This window comes from Arachis duranensis, chromosome 7, assembly GCF_000817695.3.
Source record: "Arachis duranensis cultivar V14167 chromosome 7, aradu.V14167.gnm2.J7QH, whole genome shotgun sequence".
NCBI lineage: Eukaryota > Viridiplantae > Streptophyta > Magnoliopsida > Fabales > Fabaceae > Arachis > Arachis duranensis.
This window is the reverse complement of record NC_029778.3, coordinates 75054721-75073474: the sequence shown is the minus strand read 5'-3', so window position 1 is coordinate 75073474 and position 18754 is coordinate 75054721. Positions and strand designations below refer to the sequence as shown.

The following is an 18754-nucleotide window of genomic DNA, read 5'->3' as shown; positions in this document are numbered from 1 at the left end:
AGAATATAACTCAACGGAGCCTATATTATTGTTGGATTTTTCATCGGTATATTCTGCCGGTATAACGATTTAATGAAACGCGTCGTTTTGATGATTTACAGTATCTAACAGTAAAATTGCTTTAAAATTCACATGCGGAACCCTTTCTCCTTACTTGTCCGAACTCTCTCTCTCTCTCTATCTCTCTCTCTCTCTCCTTGTGTTATCTCTCCCTTGTCGTCAGATCGTCACTGTCGCCACCACCGAGAGCTCGCATCGTCACCTCTGCTGCCTAGAGTGCCCACTGTAGCTGTTGCTGCACATCATCATTGATTCTGCTGCTCTTGCTATCCCGCGCATCCTCTGCCTTGCTATTCTCGTTGCCGTCACTACCCCTCTGTCACTACCATGTTAAAAAGACCCTACAGCCATTATCATTAGATTTATTATTGGTAAGGTTTATTAATTTGTGACTTTAGCATTTTGTTAGAGTTTAGGTTAAATCAGTGGTTAAATTTGTTTAATGAAGTGTGTAATTAGGATTTGTTGTGTTAATTTAATAGATGTAAAAATTAAATAATGTTAGAGTAGGTTAAGTAAGGTGAGATTAAGAGTGCTTGAGTTGTTGGAAGATTTTAGTTGAGTTTAGTGAATGACTTTCTTTCAATTGCATTAAATTTATGTCGCTTATTTTTGTGATGCTTGTTGTTAGTTTGGTGAAATTAGAACTAGGTTTTAATTAATTAGAATAATGAGCTATACTTATTATTTCAAATTGATTTTGAATTAGTTTCAACTTGTGAATTTAACATGTTGTCCTTTTTATTAGGACGGTGCTATTTTCTCTTAAATAAATTGGAGTTTGCTTCTTTTGTTATTTGTGTAGTAATATTTCAGGTTAGTTTTCTATCTCTGAATATAATGAATTATTTAAATTTTATGTTGGACTTACTTTTCTTAGGATAGAGTTTAAGGACAGAATTGGAAGAAAGTCTCGTAGTGGTGCCTTCTCGAAACCTTTGTTTGCTTGAAAATTGTGGAGTTATAAGGGGTTGCACACTAGAACATTTAGGATTTGATATTTTATTGAATGCGTGTATGTTATAATTTATGTCTGCAGCTATTTTCTCTATGAAACTATTATATTTATTTGACGAATGTCTCTAAATTAAGGAAACATTCTGCCAAATTATCATTTAAATTCTTTAAAACATGTAATGTTTGTCAAAAAATAATAATTGTATTTGGCGGGAGATTCTAATTATAGAGTATACTCTGCCAAATTTTCTAAAAAAAATTAATAATTTGTGTTGTTCGTTGAATTCTAGGGTGTGTATTTTAATATGATTCCAAGTCATCATCTATAAATGTATGATAGGAATAACTGTGGATGGGGGGTTTAAAACCTAAATTCTTTGAGTGGTTGACGTGTTTGTTGCACATGTCTTTAGCATTGAATCGTTTAGGTCTGAAGGGGTATCTAGGCGTCTGTATCAAAAGTGTCAACTAACTAAGTAGTTAGGACTTGTAGATATAACACTTCACCTCTATCGTAACAGGTTTAAGAATGGGTATTGGATATGGAGAGAACACAGAGAAGTGGACGAGCAGGAAATTAATCGGTCTGCCTCTAATTTGAATAGGTTCGATTGTCAATCAACGAGGATTTGGGTAGTGAGAAAACTAAACATGAAAGAAATGAATTTGGAGGGTAACTAAGAGAGATACAACGATATGGTGTTTGATGGAACAGGTGTTATGGAATTGGAAGAGACTGAACAAGAGCCTAACCCAGAGACAAAGAGATTTTATCATCTGTTAGAATCTGTTGCGAAACCTTTGTCCGAGGGGTGCATTCATTCGGATCGGAGTTGCCTGCATGTGTTAGAATGATGAGTATTAAGTTGGAGTCAAATCACACCCAAGAGTCTTTTGATAAGTGGGCCACCCTTTGTAATGAACTGGTACCTGTCGGGTCCACTGGCATCCTCCAAAACCACTACGAAGTAAAGAAGCTAATTTTAAAATTGGTCTAAATTCAATTAAAAATTGATTGTGGTTTGAATGGTTGTATGCTGTATTACAAGAGGGATGCAGATCTAACTGAATGCAAATTTTGATGATCACCGAGGTTCTAAGTTGAGAGATAACAAATTGGTAAACTCCGATTAAGGAGAATTCCAATGAAACGGATGTACTTGCCTTTATTCCCTAGACTGAAATGATTGTATGCATAAGGGATGTTGTCAGGTTGGTCCACTCAGAGCAGAATGACATGTCCCATTTGTATGGAGGATACAAAGGCATTTTGGTTGCCGAATGAAGGTAAAAATTCGTAGTTTGATTGCCCTCAAAGATTCCTTGGCATGGATCATTCTTTTCGGTGCAACAAGGACTCATTCAAAAAGAATAAAACTGAACAAGAAGAGGCACCCGTGAGATTGGGTGGTAGACAAGTTTGGCATCGTGTTAATAGAATCCCAAGATCGTCGATAACGTGACAGGTTTGAGACATTTGAGATACGGTAGGGAGCATAATTTGACTATACAGAGTATATTTTGGGAGTTGCCTTATTAGAAAAATAACTTAGTTTGACATTGTCTTGATGTGATGCACATTGAAAAAACGTGTTTGATAATATCATGCATATAGTAATAGACGATCAGCAAACAAAGGATAATGATAATGCTAGGTTAGACTTAGTGGACATTTGTAGGTGGCCAGATCTGAACTTAAAGAGACTTGAGAACGGGCGGTGGACTAAACCAAAGGTGATGTTCGCTCTATCGAAAGACCAGAGACAAAATATTTGTAAGTGGATTAGAGAACTGTGATTTCCTGATGGTTACGCCTCTAATTTAAGCAAAAGCGGAAACATGTCACAAGGTAGGTTTGTTGGGTTGAAGAATCATGATTGTCACATCTTCATAGAGTCTTTGCTTCCTGTCGTGTTTAGATAACTTCCAACCAACATCTGGAAATCCGTCACAGAAATAAGTGAATTCTTTAGGGAGTTATGTACTATGAAATTTAGCATTAATGATCTCACAGTCAAGGACAAGAATATTTCCATCATACTTTATAAGCTAGAGAGGATTTTTCCTCTATTCTTTTTTGACATTATGGAACACTTAGCAATCTACCTACCATATAAATCAATACTATGTGGACCAGTCTAATTTTGTTAGATGTGCCCATTTGAGAGGTTAATTGGTTCACTCAAGTGCACCGTGAAGAACAAAGTTCGGATTGAGAGCAGCATCTGTGAAGCATTCCTAGCTAAGGAAACATATGTATTTTGCTTATTCTATTTTCAGCCTTGTTGAGTTTGAAAAACTTATATCTAATTAAAATGATGATTAAATATTATTAAAATATTAATTAGGAAATTATTAAGTGTTTAAATTATTTTCAATTGTTTGTTTAATAAGTTTGTTAGTGTGCAGATTCCTTGTTGGGCCAAATTGAATCAAGCCCACTGTGGTTAAAATGTATTCAGCCTTTATGCAAAATAATTTCATTTTAAGTGGCTGAATTTTTAAAGGGATAGTGAACATGTTGGGCTAAGAAACATGTGCACAGTCCAAGACTATTCTCCTCTTGATCCAACAAAGCCTATATCCGAATTAGAAGAAAGGAATGGATCAAGGGTTGGTTCGGTTACCTACTACATTTGTGATTGGAATTCAAAATCCAATTTGGTTAATTGCATGCATAGGTAACTGAAACTCAAAATTAAATTGAGTTTAATTTGGCATTGAAAGCTTTGTATCTTCTCTCTCCTCTCTCTTGTCTTTCGGTCACATCCATCAGAGGAAGAAGAAGATAGAAGTTACCAGAGGAAGTCATCAGAAGCCTAATGAAAGAAAAGGCTAGGATGAAGAAAGGCTAGTGAAGTTCATCTCATAAGACAGATCTGAAATAAGGCATGGCAAGATTTTTGCCATTGAAGTCAATATTTGAAGAAGAGCTTTAAGATCTTCCATACTAAGAAAAGAAAGGATCCGCCTCTGTCAGAGAGGAAGATCTCAGTTGCAAAAGTTCACTTCCATTTTTGTTCATCAAAGAAAGAACGTAGCCGCCGAGTTACACGTAGGAAGAAGCAAAAATGGAAAGCAAGGAGCTGTCTTGGGTCAGAATATCATCAAAGGTCCGAATCCTTTCATGGAGCCAAAGACAAGATCAAGAGTTCAGATTGAAGGAGCTTGATGAAAATGGTTGAGAGAGGTACATGCGTATTGGTTTTTGGTTTTTCCTCTCTCTTCTCTTTGTCCGAAGCGAAGCTGTTTTTGGTTGAAGAAGAAGTTGCTTGGTTGAACCGGTTTCAACCTTGGAAGCTTCCCCTTCTATATTAAGGGTGAACGGCCAAAGGTTGAGATCAATGAGAGAAAGTGTAAAGCACAGAGTTCTCATAGCTACCCGAGCTTCTTGAGTTCTTCTCCTTCAAAGATGTTCATTTTGTTTTTTTTTTTCTTAGTATTGTTCGTCTAGGTCTCATAGTAAAAGGCAAATATAGTGAGGTTTGTAAGAAAAAACTAGTGAGAGAAAAAAGGTAGTGATCAATATTAGAGAAAAAGCCATAAATGTCTTAGAGTTTTCTTTGTATATCTGTATGTTGTGTTTCATGATCCTGTGGAGATTCCCTTACAAGTTGGGTTAGCATTTTGTGGTTGAAAGCTAGGTTTTGAGTCCTAGTCAAATTCAGATTGGGTGTAGAATCTGGATTTGTCCCAGATAGGAATGGATAGTTTCTAGGGAGAAATTGGTGTTTGTAATGTTGTGACAACATAGTAAAATTCCATCATTGTTGTGATAGAGACTGGATGTAGGCCATATTGCACCTAGTGGCTGAACCAGGATATATCTGGTGTTAATTCTTCTTCCATACTCCTTTCTCTATTTCTGTTTATCAGGAGACAAAAACAAAAATATCTCTCAACTCGGCACGAGACAAAACAAAAGTGCCTCTCAACTCAACACGAGACAAAAAGCAGAAATATCTCCTAAAGTTCCTTTAAAAGTCAGAAATTAATATTCAGCGAAAAGGGGCTAAGATTCAACCCTCCCTTATCTTAGCCACTGATTACCATCAAGTCTCATGTTGAGTCATGTAGAACAAGGATTGCAAAGAATGATGAGAGGGAAGAATTTTTGTCAAATGGAACAACATACCCAATTTTTTCTCCGAAAGGAGCTGCAATAATTGTGGGCAATGACTACTAGTTAGAGCAAAAGAAAATTGATGCCGCACATTTTCACGTGTTGCTTAATTGTGACCTTTTCACCTTATATCATGTGAGTTTTTTAAGTCTTCGTAAATATTGCAATCAGTACGATACTAACTTCTTAAACTAATCAAAACTTTTTTATCCTATTCTATCATATAAGTTATTCCAAGAGGTAAATCCTGATACCTCATTGAACAACTTTTCACGTTAGTTCAGGGAATATGTTAGCATACATCTAACTGACACAACAGATTCGAAATTAGTTGCAATTAGTTGGGGCCTAATGAATAAAAAAAAACTAGCTACCCGATATACAAGGTAAATGGGTATCAGTTCCATTCTTTACAGTGGTCAATTGTAAAGAAAAAAGATAACATTGGAGTTTGGATTCGTGGGGATTCAGGCAGTGGGCATTCTAATTGGTTTGGTATGTTGCACAACATAATTGAATTAGAGTATTTCTGTCGCACTACGTATAAGGTGTGTGTGTTTAAATGTGAATGGTATGATCCAAGTTCACAATAAGGAACACAAAATGACAAGGACTATGATATCGCTAAAGTTAATGTAACCAGAAAGTTTACGCACTATGATCTTTTTATTCTACTTCAAAATACACCATAATTATACTATTTGTCTTATCCGGGTTCATGCAAGTCTAGTTGGGTGGTTGTGGTTAAAACTAAACCAAGAGACTGTTTCAAGTCTGATGATAGGACAGAGGGTCAGGAACCTTACCAGATTGATGACCTAACTCTTTCGAAAATGGTGGTTGATACCAGTGAGCTGATCACCCTTAGGTTGGATGTTATGGATGATAACATCATTAACGTTAGAATAGATGACGATGTACTACCACTTGAAGACGGGATCAATGGCGACGAAGAAGGGGAAGACGAGTTCGATGATTAGGAAACTACCTCGAAAGAGAAGGATGGTAAACCAGAGGAAGAAGATGATGTTTGATAAAAATATAATATAATATAATTAGCATTATTTTAGATATTTTAATTACCATCATTCTGTATTTTTAATTTATATGTTTGATATTTCACATCAGGTTTAAAGAACTGTTTCAATTATTAATTAGTAGGGTACATTATAGATGGACGAAAAAAGATTAATAAAAAAATAAAAAAGACTACTGTTAGAATATTCCACGGTTAATTTTTAAAAAAAGTTAAAAAATTTTCGTTGGCATTACTATCAGATTAATCCGACGATAAGATGGCACATAGACGTATGATATATCCCAATGTTATCGTCAGAAAATTTTTTACGGTAATGTTCAACAGATTCTGTTTTCTTACTAACGAGGTTTATTCCATCGGATAAATCCCCAATGTTATCGTCAGAAAATTTTTGCCGGTAAATGTTACCAACGAGGTTTATTCCATCGGATAAATACCAATGCAAATTACTGTCGGAATTTATTCGTTTTTGTGACGGAAATTCCGATGGTACTTAGCTCTTTTCTTGTAGTGGTCCATCAAAGATTAAAAATTAATCATATTTGTCTTTTTAGTCACTTCATTAATAATTTCCGTCAATGAATGATGTTGTGAAACGTTAATTAATAACATACACGATACTTGATATATCTAATTGAATATTGACCAAATATGTTTATGAAAATCTATTAATTTAAATTTTTTCTTAATTACATAACCTCATTTCCAATATGATCTAGTAACTAAATTGATAGATTTTCAAAATATATTTGGTTAGCGTTAAATTGGATATATTATGTGTCATATATGATATCAATTAACATTTCACATCATCAATTGTTGACAGAAATTATTAATCAAGTAATTGAAGAATATATATGATTAATTAGTAATTTTTAAAGGACCAATTTAATTGATAAAATCTTTTATAAATAAATGTAAAAAATATCTCATCTTTCAAGAACTAATTTAACTATTAATCTCCTTAACATGTCTTGAAAATGGAACTAAGTGCGCATATTATTGAAGAAATCTGAAATTTATTTGTTAAGGAGAATATATAATTTTTTTATTAATAAGTAAAAAAACTACAGAAAATTTATTTCATTTTGGAAGAATAATTATCATTAACATAACAACAACTCTTTATATGGCAAATATATTTTTAAAAATAGTACAATAAAATTAAATTTTATCATTTTTTACTCATTATTAGTATTTGAAATAGAGCAGAAATTGATGAAGTCATTGGGGTTATTTTAATTTAATTTTTTTTCTTAAATTTAAGTTTTGAAAGTTGAAATTTATTTCATATATAATATAAACTTATTTTATTTTCTTTATTAATTTACAATTAACTCCTTTAGATTTTCTTCCCATTCACTTGAAAGCTTATAAATTCAGCATTGTAATTTTCTAAATATTTTTGTTATTAATTAGAGACTTTTAACGACGTAATAAAATTTTCTCAAAATTTTATTTAATTATTTTTTTAGAGAACTATAACTTTTTTGCATAAGATCTACTTGTCCTATTATTCTAACAATATAGTAATATATCTTATAAATAATTAACAGGAATCAAGGTAAAAATTCAGCAATTTTTTTCTTGTATAAACAACTGGAATAAATATAATAGATATGGAGAAAGGGATATATATATATATACCTCGTCGTGCATGCGCTGAGTGGCAGATTCTATATCCTCAGCTCTCACAAGAAGATAAAGTTTCTTTATATTTGGTTGAACCCTCAATATCTTCTCTACGAAAACTGAAAATTAACCATAGAAGCAAATACCATCATCGTAAGTACTATATACTTTCAACTTCATATAATGATGCCAAAAATAATTAAGAAGGGTTTTAAGAGATAGAAAACACTTTTTGCAAGGAAGCCAGTGGCGCCGGTGACAAAGATGGTTTTGCCCTCAAGGAACTCGATTATGCTTCCCAACTCCATCTGCTATACAAAACAAATATAAAGATTATGTTTCAAATTATCGAACTGTGTATTTGCTGTTTTTTTGGTCCATTTGATAGTTTTTAATGGATTTGGATCCTCTAAATTTTGAATTTCATTTGAGAAGATAAAATATAATTTCTCACTATTTATTTCATAGGTAGGATCAAGAGAAAATATAAGAGAAAAATCATTCAAAAATAAAAGATCGCACTTTATCCTCTAAAATGAAAATTCAAAATTAAAAGATTCAAATTCGTTTTTAATAGGATAAAATATGTTAGATTTTTTTTTCTTAAAATCTTCAAAATGTTTTAAAAATATTTTTACTTTTTACTAAATTTTCTAAATAAATTTAAAAAAAACTTTGGTTTTATTTTGAAAAAATTTAAAAATAATATCTCATCATCAAAATTAACTTTTAGTTTCTTACAGTAATGTAGAAAACAAAAAATTTAATGCAGCGAAACTTATATCGGTTAGAATTGATTTCAATAAAAAATTTGTTTAAAGTAAAATCTGATATATATCTAGCTATGTTTTCAATAATTAAAAGGTGTTTTAAGAAAACTTTTCCCCGTGCTGAGGAGTTTATACAAGTCTCATTTCTCTAAGATAAATACACCTTCCTTAATAGAAATAATATGGTGTTTGGTGCATTATTCTTGAGTTTTGTTCTAGAATTGTCATATACTTAACAAGTCTTTTTGCACAATTTTGCATATAATTTTTTTTATTTTTTTATGTTGTAAATTTTTATAATAAAAATAAAATTCTAAACTTTTTTTTAACCAGAAATTCTAATACCATATAAAACTATTTACCCCCAAAATTTAACATAATAAATAAAAAATATATGAATAATTATAAAATATATACTAACACTTTTTTATTTTATCAATAAAATATTTAGAAAACTTTCTAACGTCACTTTTTAATATATTTAATCGGTAATGCTAAAAAAAATCAAAATTTATCTTATTTAATATTTATTAATTATTATAATAATTAATAAATAATAAATAAAATAAATTTTAGTTAATTTTGATTAAAATATTTTTGTTACCAAACATTCCTGATATTTAATAACGTAACACCTAATGAAAATAAGGCTCATGGTATTTACTCATGAAGGTACAACTACACTTAATAATTAATATTGGTCCATACAAGTACACCCAATAATAGCGCACAATATATGAATGTTATCACAAATCGCTTGCACATAACATAATTATGAGAGTGAGACTAGTCACAATTGTCGAAGTATTACTTCACTTAATCTGAAATATACAAAAACACACATGAATCATGAGAATTTAAATGTTGAGCGGAAAATAAGCAATTTAAATAATTCTTAAAGAAAAACAATGCCATAATAACCAAAGTCATGATAAATCAATCTTTTAATATACCTAAAAAGAAAAATATATATTTAGAGCAAGTATTAAAATAAGCAATTTCAATTAACCATAGTTGAAATATAACTATTAAAATACTAGAGCATAGAAAAAAATTAGTAGAGTGTACAATAAACAAACTGCAATAGTTGCAATGAAAAATTATATCAAGGCTCAGTAATAAGTATTGCAATAGATGCCAATTTCTAAAGGACCAAATTCAAGCCAATTAATACTGTTTCTTTTTAACTTTATTTTTTTTAATTAATCAAGGTTAAGTCCGTTTGTTTTTGTCATCATGGCGCACAGAACGCAACATAAGGGCTTCATCCTTGCAATGGTCATTGTAATGTCATGTATAGTTTGTCCATGAGTTCAATCATTGCAACGGTCTTGTTTGACTTATATAATATCCATGAATCATACTTCAGAGTATAAGATTTTCAGTCATTAATGTACATTATTTCATTTATTTTTTAAGTGCTATATATAGTTTATTTATTATTCTCAAAATTGGTCCATTTAGAAATTATCACAAGCATTGGCAACTATAAAATTCATAGGAAATTATTATATAATAATAATAATAATAATATCCAATAAAAAACTATACAAAATGGAGAAGCAGAAAGAAACGATAAAAACTCAATAATAAATAAATATTATGAAGTAGCTTCATGTTGTTGAATAATAATAAGAATATAACATAACAGTAATAAATAGAGTATATAACCTGAGTTCGTCTTTAATTAACTTCTCTTTTTTCCTTAACAAATAGCGAACTCTCACTGCTATCTTTCAGAATAGCACTTCACTTTCTCTTGCCGACTACTTCCCTTGTTTTCTTTATGATGTGTATTCTTATCTTCGTCTTCATACTTTATAGCAGGTATTTATAGATAGTTATGGTGCTACTGTAACATATATATATGAACATCATATAGATCTACACTTATTGCTGCATTAAATAAGACAATAAAGTAAAACGTCCATTGATTTTGCCATTCTTCTTCTTGTCGGGTGCATCCTCTTTCCTATTAAAGGTATCCACTATGGCCATATCCATTCGGGACGGATAATTATTCCGCCGCATCGGAGCGGGTATTTGGACGGGGTGAGGGCGGGTTTAGATAATATCCGTTTTTATCTATCCCAATATATATAAAATATATATAATTTTAATATATAAGTTATATAAATTTTGAAATTTAGTTTTATTTATTAGATTTTAATAATTATAAGGGCGGTAGAGTACCCGCGGAGATGGGTTAAGGTTCAACTTTTTACTACCCGTAGGTAGGAGTGGAGCGGATTCTATGCGAGTTATTATAGGGCAGGGCAGGGTCGGGTAGAGCGAAAATTCATTCCTACCCGCCTCGTTGCCATCCCTAACCAACAAGAGTCTAGCCAACAACAAGCCAACAAGCATTTTTTAACTACACTCTATATTAATTAATTGTCATTAATTAGTTTAAATTTTATTTTTAAAAATACCTCTTCTTACTCTAATTCACCTTTTACCATTTATTACGCAAACCCTAATTCCTCTTTCTAAAAAAAATTGAAACTCCAAAAAAAATTACCAAAACATAAGATAAAGAATAATCCAAATCCTAAGAAAAAAACATACAAAACATAGGAAAAAGAATCATCCAAAACTAATAAAAAGAATCATTCAAAACCAAATAGGAGGAGGAGAAGAGCCGCAAGGTGGCCGGCGATGACGTCTTGGATGGTATTGCGTGGACGGTAGGGGACTCGCAGTGGCGCGTTGCGAGGAGGAAGCAACGGAGACCGCGCATCGCGAGTGGAGGAGTCGCCACGGATCGGAGTAGTTGATCGCACGTCGTGAATGGGGTCTGGCGGTGGCTGCATCGCGACGAATGGAGATTCGTGGGGTGCAGATTCTGTAATATCTGGCACGACGGATGGAGGCTGCGATGGTGTTTGGCAGTGCAGATGCGTTGGGATTATGATCTCACGGCGGCGGTGGAGGTGGCTACATCCAACGAAGAAGGACGGTGGCGGGACACACGGATGGAGGCCGCACAGTGCAACAAAAGATGTGGCAGTGGTCGGTGGGCAACGTCACCAAAAATTGCTTGTAGATAGCAAGTTTGTGGAGGGAGAGATTTGACTGTTTTCAAATAAATGGAAAGGGATTAGATAAATGTACGATACAAGTGATTAAGATAAATGTAGATAAAATCTTTTTCGAATTTTGAATTTTAATTTTTAAATTTTTATTTATTTATAAAATTTAAATTATAATAGAGTTGGCCTGTAAAAAAGTTGTTTCTCTATATTTTTTCTTAAAACAATCATTTAAATATTTTACTGAATATCTATAAATTAAAACAAATAACTTTTATTAATCGCAATAACATTTTTTATGATTATGATTTCTATTAATATTTTTTTAATAAATACACTACAAAAAAACAGTTCTATTGCCACGCTTTTAAAGCGTGGCAAAAAACTGAAAAAAGCGTGGCGAGAGTTTTTTGAGTTACCACCACGCTTTTGAAAGGGTCACGTCTGTAAGCGTGGTGGTTGTTCTATCGTCACGCTTGTGGTGACCTATCGCCATGCTTTTTTTGCTACGCTTTTTATAAATTGCCACGCTTAAAAATGTGGTCGTATGTGGGAGATACGGCAACGCTTTTAAACCATGGCCGTCTGAGATATTTTTAAAAGCGTGGCCATTGATACTAAAGCGTGGCAAAAAAACGTGACCATATGCCTTTCTTCTTGTAGTGATTAATGGTCGAATATTTATAACTTATTAATTAATAAGTTATTGAACGTTAAAAAAGATAGTTAATTAATATAAAAAATAATGAAAAGCATGTTAATTGACTAATAAGCATTACTAAGATTTCTTTATTATTTTTTAATGTGAACATTTTTTTATAATAATTTTGGAAAAGATGGAAGTTAGTAGAATTGAGATTACATGGATCTATAACTCAATTTCAAAAGTTAGTTGATAAAGTGAGTGTGTCTTACGTTTATAAATTTTTTAAAAATTTTATCTTTAAAAGATGTAAAACTTAATGCACTTTCATTATGTCAAAAAATATGAACATTTATAGGTGAATGACCCAACAATATTGGATGAATTGAAAATGACAATGAAATGAATAGAGGTAAGTTTTGGTGCTCTACTTGACCTCATCCCGCCCTACCCGATAATAATGTTACCAATATTAAAAAACCAATTCCAAACAACAACAAATATGCAAATCAGTAAAAACTTAAATGAAGTTAAGCAAATCATCAGTAAAAAATATGCAACATAAGCAGATCAATAAAAGATTGAATCAATAGAAACAGACAACATAAAAAAATATGCAACAATAAATATTTCAAAACTAACAAATATAAAAATCAATTCAAAAATTAAATCAACAAAACCAAACGCATACATATTTCAGCCACAATAAAAATATACATTAATATATATTAAAAATAACAAATATACAGATAAGAAAAAAAATAAAAATAAACAGATTAGCTAAGGTTCTCGAAACCTAATAAATATTGTATTGAAAGATATCAAAACCGGATTAGTGCGATCTTAGCTTGTTGTTTGAAGATATATATGAATCTGTAAAGGTATGTCTTCTAATTTGCATTTTAATCTTTATAATGATGGTTATCCAATGTCCAGTATTATCAATTCACTTTATTTTAGAATTTTTATTTTGTATACTTCTTATTTTTCTCAAAAATATCTATACTTTATGGCAGGAAATCATTAAGCATGTGTTTCTTTACAAAGAGTTGTTTATCTTGCTTCTTCAAATAGCTATGTAAGTTTAACTTGCAGAAAATGTATTAATAAGCTAGAATGTGAGTCAATTTTTGAGCATTTTCTATTTTCTGTACTAAATTTCGGACTAGCAATTATGATTAGTTGTAGAATAATCTTATGTATTTCTCTTGTACTCTTTTGGTTGATTCCTTCTATTAAATTTTTTGGGAGTTTGTTTAAGTACCAATTATATTATTTGATTTGTTCTAGATTGAAAAGCAAAAGTTGGACTTAAATCAATGAGTATATTCAGGGCACTGCTTATTTTTAACTGGACTTAGGATATTCAAGTAATAAAAAACGGTTCGTTTATGAGTTCAAGCCTCTGAAAATTTTAAATTCCATCTCTTTCATTGCCTGAAGAGTTTCAGATGAAAAATTTGAAATTTGATTATATCAATAAGTTCCACATTTTCAACTCTAACGCCTTTCTTTATTATTAGCACTCCCCTGAATATGTTTTAAGTTACTGACTTGATATGATGTCGTTTCTATTGTTGGACTGTGACTTCGTGAATGAATTTTAAGATAATTATACAATGGTCTTGCTTATCAATACTACTTATTATTATTTACAGATAAATGCAATTAGAGTTGAATAGCTAAATGAAAACTTTTTTTGAGACCTTTTTTCATGTCCAAGAATTCATGCCAATTGCAAAATGTTGCTTAAGACACATCATCAGATAATTTTTTTGTTCTATCTTTATCCTTCTTATCCTATTATTATTTATTTGTTTATTTTTTTCTTTTAAAGGTGACATGCGTCCATCTCTTCTTACATGGCTTAACTTCTAGCATTAGTCCTATGCTCTCATATTTATCATGAACCTAAACAATTTGAGTTAATATTATTATTTAATAAAGAAGAGTCATTAAGATGAGAAAAAGGATAACATAAAATAGAGGATAGGAGTTAGATCAAGATCTGTCGTAATGGCGATCTTGTTCTTGTGTTATTAATTTGTGCTTTGCGTTAAGCTATCTTTGTGTATTATGCGATGTATCTTCTCATCAAGAAAGAGCTTATTTATTGATTTGTCAAGTGATTAATACCTCAATTGCAAGATTATTTTATTGTTAGTTTATACGTTAATACTACTATGACCTCAAATGGGTTTATTTTGTACTCAACCATTGTAATTAGACTTTAAGTTATTGATTATTATGTTTATCTTCTTTATACTAGATCCAATGAATGCAGTAATGGTGCATGAGGACCTACCAGAATGAATTGAAAAGTATGTGCGATATTATTGGCATTAGTAGTCATTACCAATCAATTGGCAAGCATTATTGGTTTTCATTTTTATTTAGGAAGGGAGTAGAGCATTGTTTTGTTGTTTAATGAATTCAGAGTTGGTTATAATAATCATGATCGACGAGTTTAATATTTTTTTGGAATGATGTACGAGCTTAATAAAATTTATTTAGTATTTTTTTATATTAATATCTCAAATTTAATAAATATGATATAAAAAAAATAAATTATAATAAAAAAATGGTATAACTATTATAATTAATTAGCCTTTTTTTTGTTCGTGTATGAAATTGCGATGTTTTGAACCGTCATAATTTTTTTAAAAAATAAATATATTCATAGCAGTTGTGTAACTATCGTAAATTATTTTTTAAATTTATTTACTAAAATAACAGCGGTTATAAATTGTTCTGCAAAATCAACCACTCTAATTAGTGATGGTTATACCATGGTTCTTAGAAACCTCCACAAAATCAAATGCCTGCGTCTTAAGCTGCAACATTTATAAAATTGTTGGTATACTATTTTGAGGCGGTTAAAAACCGCTACAATTCTCCAAAAAAAAACGGCCACTACTCAGTCATGTCCCTTGTAGTGCTATTGCCACTCCTAGATTGAAAAGGTTTAGAGATCTCATTTTTTTAAAGTTTAAATTAATAGGAAAAAACATATGACTGGTTAAATAATCATTAATATACTCTTGGTCATTATGCAAAAAAAAATTTTGAATTTATATGAATTTTATATTGGACCTTTTTTTTTCTTTTCTATTTATCTTATGCTAATTATTATTATTATTATTATTATTATTATTATTATTATTGGGGTAGTAATAATCGAATTCTAAACTTTTAATTCATAAAAATGTTAATACATGTCAAAATTAAGATTGATTATGTTTAACTTAATCCTAAAAGCTAATTTATAGAGTGAGAGGTGTTTTACGTTTATAAATTTTTTAGAGACTTTATTTTTAAAAGAAGTGAAACTTGTAACAGAGGCAGAGGCAATAATATAACGGTTAGGGTTTATGAAAGGGAAGATGTAAAAGTAATGCGTTTAACAACTGGACTTCTTGCTAATAAAATACACCAATTAATCAACTGTAGAAATTAAAGTCTTAAGTCTGTCTGTATAAATAGCGATATAATGTGTGTTGCCACATACATATTTTCTTTCTTGTGCCTCTTTTAACATTATTATTAGCTCTCGCTACTATGTCTTATTTTTGTAATAATTTCCTCGTCATTATGATTCAAAACTTCTTGGCTCATAATGAGATTATTATGGTTTTAATAAGGTGTGGCTTGATAGCATCAATATTAGCCACACTTTATTGTTACCTAATGAAACCCACAAGAAAGAAACACGTTTATCTTGTGGATTTTGCATGCTACAAACCTCATAATCCTGCATGCATGTGCACTAAGGAGAGTTTCTTGAAGTTAACGAAGAGTACAGGAAAATATCGAGATGAGAGCTTAGATTTCACACGGAAGATTCTAGAGAGATCTGGAATTGGTGAAAAGACCTACCTGCCGGAATGTATCATGAAAACCCCATCAAACACATGCTTGGCTGAGGCAAGGAATGAGACAGAATCCGTGGTGATTGGCGCCATTGATGAACTTATGTTGAAAACAAAAGTGAAGAAAGAGGAAATTGGAATCATTGTGACGAATTGTTCTTTGTTCAATAGCATACCCTCTCTCAGTTCAATGATTGTCAACCATTACAATTATTTTTTTTAATTGTTCATTACATTTTAAATATATTTCGGTTTTGTCTTTAAATTTTGACTCTGTTAATGAAAATTCTAACTTGTGATGTATAATAGGTTAACATGTCATCATATCATATGACATATTTCATTTTGCAAGATATTTAAAAAGATTTTGTTAGGTAAACAATGATTTTTGTGAACAATGTGAATAATAGGCACTAAAATTAGTCCAATAAAATAAAAATACGTTACACTACAAATTATTCACTTAAATCTTAATATTAAGAATTTAGGATAACTATTCGTACACCTAATAAATTGAACATCTAATATATCCATTATTCATATTATTTAATATTTTTATTGTCTACTTATAATTTTCTATTTAAAATTCTCTTAATAATGTCCCGAGACATTTATATCATCTGACATGTATCGCCACATTAGCATCTTTGTTAATAACATCAAATTCCAAAAACAAAATGAAAAAAATTTAAAACAATAGGAAGAAAATTAAAATTAAACATAACCATTTAGAACAACAGCAAACTTACCCTATATAAATAATTTACTGATAAATTTTGTATTTCCTTTGTCAAATTTTAATATTTTATTTAATTTAGACTCTTTGGCTAGCTAGATTTATATTAATTTCGATTAAATATAAATGCTTTATATTTAGTTTTATATATCTCATTAATAAGTGCTCATATTAAGATATATACATTTTAACTAGAGAAAATAATATTCGGATCTTTCATGTAAGATGTTTAAACGACAATATTCTTTTTTCTATTTATAATATATATTTTCCTGCAAAATTAAAATAAATTATTCTTTAATTTATTTGATTAAAATATCTTTCGGCATAAAATATTTTAATTTATTAAAAAATATTTTACTTAAACATCGAAGGTAATAAAACTTATTACATTGATAATAAATATTTATTTTGTGTTATTATTATGACTTGAATCAACCAACAAATATTCAGACACATACACATAATATCAACTTTTTCTTTTGACTAATAAATGCATTGGGGGAGTGTTAGGTAAATAATAATCATTTTGAACAACATAAACAACTACCAATTAAATAAAAACATATTACACTTTTAAATTACACACTAAATCTTAATATTAAAATAATTATTCGTATACTTAATAAAATGAACATCCAATATATCTATTATTCACATTGTTTAGTATTTTCATTGGCTACCTATACTTTTCCAAAACATAAATGTTCTAAATTTAGAACACCACATGTAGCTCCATAGTCTCCTCAAATATAGAACTTCCCAAAATTGTTACTCATAATGACAATGCTAAAGGAAGCATGAATTGAAAATATAAATCGTGCAGACATGAACACTCCCTCTTCTTATTATTTTTTGAGTCGTTAATTAATTGATCTTGATTTTGATTCTGAGATGGCAGGTACATCCCAACTCTTATGCCTTAGTGATCAGCACGGAAAATATTAACAGTGGCTCGTACTTTGGAAACAACCGTTCCATGCTTGTTTCTAATTGCCTCTTTCGCGTGGGAGGTGCAGCAATTTTACTCTCTAATCGCATTTCCGATTCTCTTCGTTCCAAATATTATCTCAAACACATTGTTCGCACCCACAAAGGTTCTCAAGATAATTGCTACAACAGCATCCTTCAAAAAGAGGACGACAATGGTGATACTGGTGTCGCGCTTTCTAAGGACATTATGAGTTCTGCTGGAGAAGCCCTTAACGCAAACATCTCAACTCTTGCGAAAAATGTGCTACCTTTGATTGAACAACTGAAATTTCTCACGAATTTGGTTGCGAGAAATTTATTTAAGAAAAAGGTCATAAAGGCATATGCTCCAAATTTTATGCTTGCTTTTGAACACTTTTGCATTCACACTGGAGGAAAAGCAGTGCAAGATCAGATGCAAAAAGTGCTGAAACTAAGTGATTGGCATATGGAACCTTCTAGAATGACTCTCTATAGATATGGTAACACTTCAAGCAGCTCAGTGTGGTATGAATTGGCATATTGTGAGGCCAAAGGAAGAGTCAAGAAGGGTCATCGGATATGGCAGATTGCATTTGGGTCAGGATTTAAGTGCAACAGTGCTGTGTGGTATGCACTGCAAACTATTGATCCAGTAAAGGAGAAGAACCCTTGGACAGATGAGATTCATGAATTTCCCGTTAATGTTACAAATCATTGATCTCGTAAAGCAGAAGCACGTAGTAATATATATGAAAAAATATAGGTAGACAATGAAAATACTAAACAATGTGAACAATTGATATATCGGATGTTCAATTCACTAGGTGTGCGGATGGTTATTCTAATATTAAGATTTAGGTGGGTAATTTAAAAGTGTAGTGTGTTTTTATTTTATTGGGCCAATTTTAAAACCCATTGTTCACATTGTTCAAAAAAGCT

General features: G+C 30.9%; 2 protein-coding genes across 2 annotated transcripts in view; one reads left to right on the top strand and one right to left on the bottom strand.

The window, feature by feature from the left end:
* The window catches only part of LOC107459927 (alcohol-forming fatty acyl-CoA reductase-like), a 19762-nt gene extending 9395 nt beyond the window's left edge, over positions 1-10367 (bottom strand). The window contains exons 1-3 of the mRNA XM_016078238.3: positions 10253-10367; positions 8041-8119; positions 7827-7930 (exon numbers count right to left, since the gene is read on the bottom strand). Coding sequence (XP_015933724.1) covers positions 7827-7930; positions 8041-8119 — 183 coding nt within the window. The 5' untranslated portion in view covers positions 10253-10367. The remainder of the gene's footprint in view (positions 1-7826; positions 7931-8040; positions 8120-10252) is intronic.
* LOC107459469 (3-ketoacyl-CoA synthase 2-like) overlaps positions 1-18533 on the top strand; it is a 77723-nt gene extending 59190 nt beyond the window's left edge. Inside the window, exon 2 of the mRNA XM_052251644.1 lies at positions 17763-18533. Coding sequence (XP_052107604.1) covers positions 17763-18533 — 771 coding nt within the window. The remainder of the gene's footprint in view (positions 1-17762) is intronic.
* Positions 18534-18754: the final 221 nt, after the last annotated feature.